The 7,731-nt window shown below is 43.6% G+C and overlaps 1 protein-coding gene across 1 annotated transcript in view; it reads right to left on the reverse strand.

The window, feature by feature from the left end:
- The window catches only part of TET2 (tet methylcytosine dioxygenase 2), a 21,654-nt gene extending 14,440 nt beyond the window's left edge, over positions 1-7,214 (reverse strand). Inside the window, exons 1-2 of the mRNA XM_010012321.1 lie at positions 3,836-7,214; positions 1,498-1,588 (exon numbers count right to left, since the gene is read on the reverse strand). Coding sequence (XP_010010623.1) covers positions 1,498-1,588; positions 3,836-7,175 — 3,431 coding nt within the window. The 5' untranslated portion in view covers positions 7,176-7,214. The remainder of the gene's footprint in view (positions 1-1,497; positions 1,589-3,835) is intronic.
- Positions 7,215-7,731: the final 517 nt, after the last annotated feature.

A 7,731-nucleotide genomic window follows, 5' to 3' on the forward strand; every position in this document is an offset into this window, starting at 1 on the left:
GGCTGAGTAGATGCATGTTATCTATAATCTCTCAGGATTTCCTTCTGCCAACATGAAATGAAATCAAATGCAAAAAAAAAGGAAAAAAAAAAAAAAAAAAAAGGTGAGAAGGTGAGTTCAATATTAAGGATGAAAAATTACATTCCAAAGTAAAGAAAGAAGTTGCATTTCTAATAATTGACATCATGACATGAATAACTTTTCTCTTTTATTTATTATTGGTAAATACTAAAGAATTAACCAGATAGTGAGAGCTCTGGAGATAAATTGTAAGAAGCTTCTCTGGAGGGTCTGTGTCCACTCTCCCTTTGCAGCAAGAAGTGGATTTATGTAGCTTACGTGCATTTGAGCTGCTCACAAAGCTGAAAACAAGTATTGGGGCAAGCCCTGCACTGGAGTCACAGGGAAGGAGGTGCTAAGAAAAAGAAAGGACCTTAAGACTTGGAGGTAATACGAAGGGTTTAATACGCTCTAAGAGGCACATGGTTGTGCAGTGGTGGGCACAAACTAAGGAACCTTGCTCCTTAGCTCAGACACAGCACTGCAATAATGCCCATTTGCTTCAGATTCTGCAGCTAGCTGGAGCTTCTTTGCAGTTCTGGAGTCCAGATTTTTAAGGTATTAACAAATCAGAGTCCTATCTGTCCCTGACTTACTGGATGGCTTTTTGTTTGTTTGTTCAGAGGAGAACTAAATTCCTCCCCAGATACCTCACAAAATCTGGCTGTTAATGCCTACGGACACTACAAGTAATGCAGAACTCATAGTGCAGAAGTCACTTTCGTGACAGTTTTAAATACCTTAGAAGGGCTCATGGGTTTTGCACTTACATATATTATTAAATAGCACAGATAATGTAACCATTCTGTGCCATTTAAAATTCCCAGTTTGGTTGGTTTTGATGTAATAAATACATCACAGGATACAGGGATTGTCCGCAATCACTATAAGCCTGGTTTTCTGTGGCACTCTTGGGGAAGTGGGATGTTTTTTGCAAAACTACTTAACTGATTCTTGGGCTGAAATCCTGTCCAACAACTCTCTGGCACTCCTCTGGACATGACTGAGTTAGATTTAGCCCTTTAGGATTGTACTATATGCACAGTAATTTGGAGGGGGGAAGCTAATTTTGGGGTTTGGTATTCTGCTCTTCATCTTCCTTCCACCTCGGCATTAACACCAGGTCCATGCCTGCTTTTGCAGCCATTGCCAACTGTCTTGCTTGGCAGGCTGGTGAATACTTGTTCCTGCTTGGGTTTGCTGGCATTTGTCTCAAAGTGCTCAGCCTGTGCCAGCCAGCAGACTATTAGCCCTGTCAAATATTGTGACTCTCTGGTGAATAGCACAGTGCGTAATGTTGGCAACACTGGAGTAGCTAAGCCTACAAGTAATCACTTGATTTGCAATTGTTTATTTCTTTATGTGCAAAAGCTGGAAAAATTCTGACATCCACAAAAGGATAAACGTTAATCTGCCCTGTGCCTTTGCACTAATTACCTTTCTTCCATGATTTCTCTAATAGCTGCCACATTAGGACCGGCTCCTAGATGGGTATAGAAAGGACCTTCATCTTTTTCAATAATTTGCTCTGTTTAAAACAAAATAAAGGTTATTACTTTGAAGCTTAATTCTTTAATGTAAAAAGTCACATTGCAAAGCTTACATCTAGCTTGTTAGAATACTGCTGTTTGGGTCTGGGGTCAGTGTTTTCGAACACTTCTGTCTAAAGTATGACCACGCAATTTGTACAAAACATGCAAAGCACGTGGCTAATCCTGCCAATAGCTGTGATACAGACTGTGTGCCTTTTGCTAGCACAAACAGTTGTTTCACATCTCAGGCTACAGTGAATTCAAAAGGCATTTTCCTGTTATCACCAAACAATTGTTTCTCCTTCTCCCACTTCCTCCTCTCCCATTATCTAGAAAGGAGGACAAATGGGATAACAATGGTCAATATTGACATTAGTGAGCTGTACAGTACTTGTTTTTCAGCAGACATGTTACAGTGTAGGGACCTACAGCTTGAGAAAGTGGCCAGTAAGGTTACACAGACAATTTCTGCCACCCACAGAAAGACTCTGTGAAATGAAAAACAAAAAAGCAAGTTTGCTGAAAGAAATCCTGCACAAGGCTTAGTCAAAATGCTTCTATGCTAAGAATGTGGCCTCAGTTTTCTGTGTGTAGGTAGTTCCATGTCAGCATTTGCAATATTCACTGTATGTCTGGTTTGATACCATGAGGCAGGCTCCAGGAGTGAGCTGGCCAGGCTCTGCTTGGGTTCAGGAGGAGATGGTGGAGCTGTGCTGACTTGTCTGAGGGCTGACTGTGCTTTCTGCCATGCTGACTCCAAAGGCTGGATGAGGTGATGCTGCTTTTGACGTACAGCCTCTGGAAGCATGATGAAAGCATTCTATAAACCTGAACGTGTCAGTGGGGGAATGGCTTGATTTAATTTTCCTAAGGAGAAGTCTTGGTAGGAAAGAGCAATAAACCCTACTGAATTATGCTGTGGCACTGGGTTCTTCAAAGAGGACAGGAACTAAGTTTTATGCTCCTTTATTTCCTAGAGGTTCTGCTAAGACTTTAGAATTGAAATGCAAGTGGAGAGAGAATAAGCTCTTTTGCTTAGTTAGTGGTTGCAATACTGGCTAAAAAATAAGTGAGAATAATTGATTGCCAGAAAAACTTGTGCCAACTACATTGGAGAAACCTTCTCAAGAAAAATAAATAACAAACAAAACTTAACTGTTTTCAAAAAACCCTATGTTTTGTAGGTTGTTTCTTATAAAACTACAAGTAAGGAACTGGCTTCCAGTTTTCTTCCTGGGAGCACCAGGAATCTACTACTTTCTCTTTTTGTTCCCATGGATCTTCTCTGAGACATAGCCCCAAGAGTTTGAAAAGGCAAAAAGGTCCATTTTGCAGTTTCAGAGGAGCACTGGTTCAACTTCCCTCTTTTATAGTTGGTATGAAATCCCAGTAAGTGGAACAGTAACAAGGATTTCCCCCTGCACCCCTTTTTGGTGCTGAACCTTTTGTCTCTGCCAAAATGGTTCATCCAGTAGAATCTGAAAGTGCCTGTTAGACCTGTGTCTGTGCAGTCTCACTGCTGTATGGAAGCTCAGGCTATGGGCCCATGCCTGTCACTACTTTGCTTCCCTCTGCTGCATTCTTCCAGTTTTTGGAAATCAGGTATGCCATGAAGAAATACTGAGTGCCCCCCTTGCTGCTTTTTTGGGACTGCTTTCATAGCTTCTCTAAGAAACTGCTGATCTCTTTAGCCTTGCAGGAGACAGCATGTGAAAGGCAGGATAAACTCTTGCAACAAATGAGGAATAATCTGTCATCCCTTCTTTGCCTAGGCTCTACTGATGGCAACATCAGCAATTTCACTGTTAGAGCAAAAAATGGCATCAGGATCTCAAGTTTTGGACCCAGGAGTTATTTTACAAATGCTGTATCTAACCTTGATGAATAAATTAGATTGTACAGTTATGACCTACTTTTTATCAGCATGTTGTCATTACATGTCTGCTGCTGAAGGAGAATGGATGTGAGGGGATATGTTACTGGTCATAAGCGTTCTGACTGACAAAGCATATAGGTAATTGCTTTATGAAATATTGAAAAAGGGCCTCTGTGTAGGGTTGGGTAAGTGGAGTAGGCATAAGTGCATAAAATTGCAATCTCAAGTCTTTACTAATTAATGTTCTGGAAAAACCTCAATCCCCCAAATCCTCCAACAAAAACATCCAACTAGCCCCACGATCCCGACTTGAAGACTCATTTGCTTCCTGTAAACTAGTACATTTTTAATACATCTCAGCACTTACCCACGCAGCTACACGATGGGAAATCATACTGGGTTTTGGCAGGTGTGTCCAATAAATTTTTTACAGGAGTATCCAATAACTTGGAAGGTGAGTCTAAAAAATTATTGAGAACAGTTCCAGCTGTTCTTTTGGTCGGGGTTTTCTCAGCAGACAAGTTTGCTTGTTGATCTAAGGTCGGGGTCTGAGTGTCAAAATCTGCAGCACCAGTATTTCTTGATAGGATGGTAATAGGACCTGCTGTTTCAACCTTCACATGTTTAGGTGATTTGATAGTAAAAGTCTTGTGATCAAACAGTGATTTGACCTGTATCTGTTTCAGCTGCTGTTCCATTGTCTCGATGATGCTCTTTTGTTGCATGTTCTCGCAGCCAAAGTGCTGATTCTCTTGTTTAATTGTTTTTTTCCACATTTTGTTTTCCAGCTGTCCAGCTGATGGACGCATACAAACATTAGATTTTGTGCCAGCCTCGATTTTTATAGGCTTACGCACTGCACTGGGACCAATTTCGGGTTTGGGTTGCTGGTATGCTTGTTGCTCCTGTTTTTGCAAGAGGTGCCACCTTAGAGCAGCATGCTTTTGAAAATCCTTAGGGGTTTGGGACTGCAAATGACAGCTTCTCTGGTCTTGGGAGTGTGGGGCAGTTTGCTGGCTATGTGGTAAGTACTGCTGAGGAATCTGTGAAGCTTGTTGGCTCGGGAGATCTTGGTTCAGGCTACCACCATAGCATTGTGTTTGCTGGAGTGGTGGTAGCTGTATAACTGAAGCTTGTTGCGTCTGCTGCTCTTGTTCTGGAAAACAGTGATTCACATCTTGCTTTGTGGTCAAGTTACGTGAAAAATACTGCACATCTTGCAAGTCCTGCATTTTGTTGGCTCCAAAGCGTTCAGTATTTGCGGCGTTTTCTTTCTTCTCGGAAATCAAGTGCACATTGTTTGGGCAGGGATGCTGCAGGCCAGTGTTTGCCTTCTGAGTGTAAAGGGGAGCTTTGTTGTTCATGCCCTGTCCCTGCTTCAGGCCTAGCTGAGGGTTATGCAGTGGGAATACAGGTGATTTCATGTACTTATTCCCAGTTTGAAAACATTCATTTACTTTAAGCTGATTGAAGGATGTCCTGTGTAGTGACTGTTCAGCACCACTTTGGGAGCAGGAGATGGTTTGGGGCAGGTCTTTATTTTTCATTTGCAGAGCCTGTTGCTGGTTTGAGGTTAGCTGTGGACTGCACGGCAGTTGCACCTGCTGTGAGGGTTTTTGAAGCATCTGTTGTAAGATGTGTGAATGCAGGAATTGCTCCTTTTCCCCTGGCTGGGGATTCAAATGCTGCTGTTTCAGCGGGGCCCCTAAAGGCTGTTTGGTTTGTTGTTCTGGTCTTGGCTGGAAATGGAGCTGCTGTGGAGGGTGCTGTTGCACTTGGGACTTGAGTAGGGAATCCATCTTTGTGAGCTGTGGCTGCGGTGAGTGTTTCTGGAACAGCAGCTGCTGGTCGGCTGTGGGATGCGGCTGCAGCTGGGAAGTCTCACTTTTGTACAGCGGAGGAATTTGTTCCTGTTGCATTATCTTCTGGCTCTGGGGCTGCCCTGAAGGCCCCTTTAATGTGTCAGGACTTCCAGCATACTGTTTTGTATAGGCTGTTTTGGCTCTGTTTGCCTGGAACTGAAGAATTGATCGCAATAATGCTTCGCTGGTCTTTTTGGGAGGCTCTCTCTGGCGGAACTGGGTGGAAACCAGTTCTATCCAGGCTGGTTTTGAATAATATTGAGCCTGTTTCACAGGTTCTATCACTTGGTCCTTTTCTTTTTTGGGAGGAATCTCGGGTTCTCTGTGTCCTGGGAAATGCTGATAGTGTTGCTGCAGCTCACCCTTGCTTCCGCGCGCTTGCAGGTTTTGGAGGGGAGGCTCTGGCGCCGGCGCCATGTCTTCTGGGTGCTGCTGAATTGAGGCGGCCACAGCAGCTTGCGGGTTGCTTTCACTGGCATCTTGTGACATTTGTGCCTGCTGCGGAAGTCTCTGCTGAGGGTGAAATTGTTGGCTGAGGCTGGGACTTTCTGACATTGGTCCCTGCTGTTGCCCTTCATTCTTTATCTCCCCAGGAAGAGTTTCATCACATCTGTTGTCATAGGAATGGCGTCCTTCTTGCACCACAACGGACAGTGCACTGTTCATTTCCGGAGCAGGAGGAGTGGAGGAATCTTTGTGAAACATTGAGTTCTGTTTAAAGAAAGCACCATTATTTTCTGCTTGCTCAGAATACCTTTCCAGCACGGCACTCTGAGCTTGCAGGTTACTGCTGGAACTTAGAGAGAGGTCTTGGTTGGGAACCTGCCCTACACTTCCATGAACAGTACTGTTTCCTATGGGTAACTGGTGTGGATCATAGCCTGGAATCTGCTGCTGTAGCTGCAGTTCTGGTTTCTGAAGCGAACAGCTACCTGGCAATACAGGTGGGTTACTGGAGTCTTCTGTGTTGTAGACCTCAGTAACCACTACAGCTGGCACTTGAGGCAGCTCAGAGTTTGAGGTGTGTGGGGAAGTGATCTGCCCTGAGGTATGGGATGAATGCGTTGCCTCATAGGACAACTCATTAGTAGCCTGACTGGTAATGGCATTGATACGAGATGTGTTCTTCTGCATTGCTATGGAAACATGTTCTGGATAATATTGAGACAGTGTTTTCTCCAGGAGTTCACCATGCATGCTTTCCATGGAAGAGGCAGAAACTGTAGCACCATTAGGCATTGGCACTGCCTTGTTCTTAAGTAGTAAGACAATGTCCCTGTTGTGGCAATGAACATTTTCCCGGTCCTGCTCATTCTGAATCAGGAGGTGACGAGCATTTTCTGAACCACCACTGTTGTATCTTGTAGATTGTATCAAATCTGAAACTTCATTTTCTTGTCCTGTAAAACTCTCGGGTTTCTTCTCACTGTAACAATTGGAGACACTTGTTTTTTCATTATTATCCTCTGGCTCAGCTTTTTCTCCATTTACCTCTTTGTCTTGTTTCACTTTCTTGCTCTCATGAAGTCCATACAGAGAGGGCTCACTAAAAGTGCGTTTTATCCCACCATTTTGCATATATTTGGAATATACTTTCTTTTCTTGTAAAAGGTCAGGGCTAACACGGTTGTTTGGATTTCCCTTCAGGTGGGACACTCCATAGTTGCTTTTAATGAATAGCTGCTTGTGGTCTCCATTTACTTCAATTTCAGGCCTCTCTGTTGCTGGACTTCCATTCTGTAGCCTCACCACAGAAGGCTCTGCCTGGCAAATGTGAGAAGATTGCAGTATTAGAAATGGACTCAATCTATTGCCGTCAACATGGTTGGTTCTGTCCTGTTCCATCTGGCCTGCTCCGGGGCCATCCACAAGGCTACTCTCTGAACGTATCTGAAAGAGAAAAGAAACAGGAGAGAATCTAAGTCAATTTTAGTTTCCATTAATGGTCAGCCAATTACCAACAATTCCTGCAGCGTGCAAGCACCGCTGTCCTGGCCAGCTCCACCACACCACGCTAGCTCACAGGCACACCTGAGGCGTGTTTCACTGTCCTATCACGTTCCGCAGCCCCATGTCTCCCTTTTTCTTGAAGGTTTGTTCTTCAAGATGAAAAGAGAGTGAAAACAGAGTGGCTCCATACCCCGTTTAGCACACATGCAGATATTTTACCAAAAAACTTTCTCCTAATGGTGAAAAAAAAATATTCTTTGCTTTTGAATGATTTACGTAGACTCCTCTGTCATCACTTTTTGTCTGTGGTGAGGCAGAAAGTCATGCTGAAACCATGGTTCCCAGACTTGGTGCTAATTCTGTTACTTGATTAAGTGTGCCAAACCTCTTTTGTGTGGCTTGAAGGATTATTGCCACCAAGCTGGCCAATTAGAGGGGAAACCCTCCTTTT

This window comes from Nestor notabilis, unplaced genomic scaffold, assembly GCF_000696875.1.
Source record: "Nestor notabilis isolate BGI_N333 unplaced genomic scaffold, ASM69687v1 scaffold27153, whole genome shotgun sequence".
NCBI classification, from domain to species: Eukaryota; Metazoa; Chordata; class Aves; order Psittaciformes; family Psittacidae; genus Nestor; species Nestor notabilis.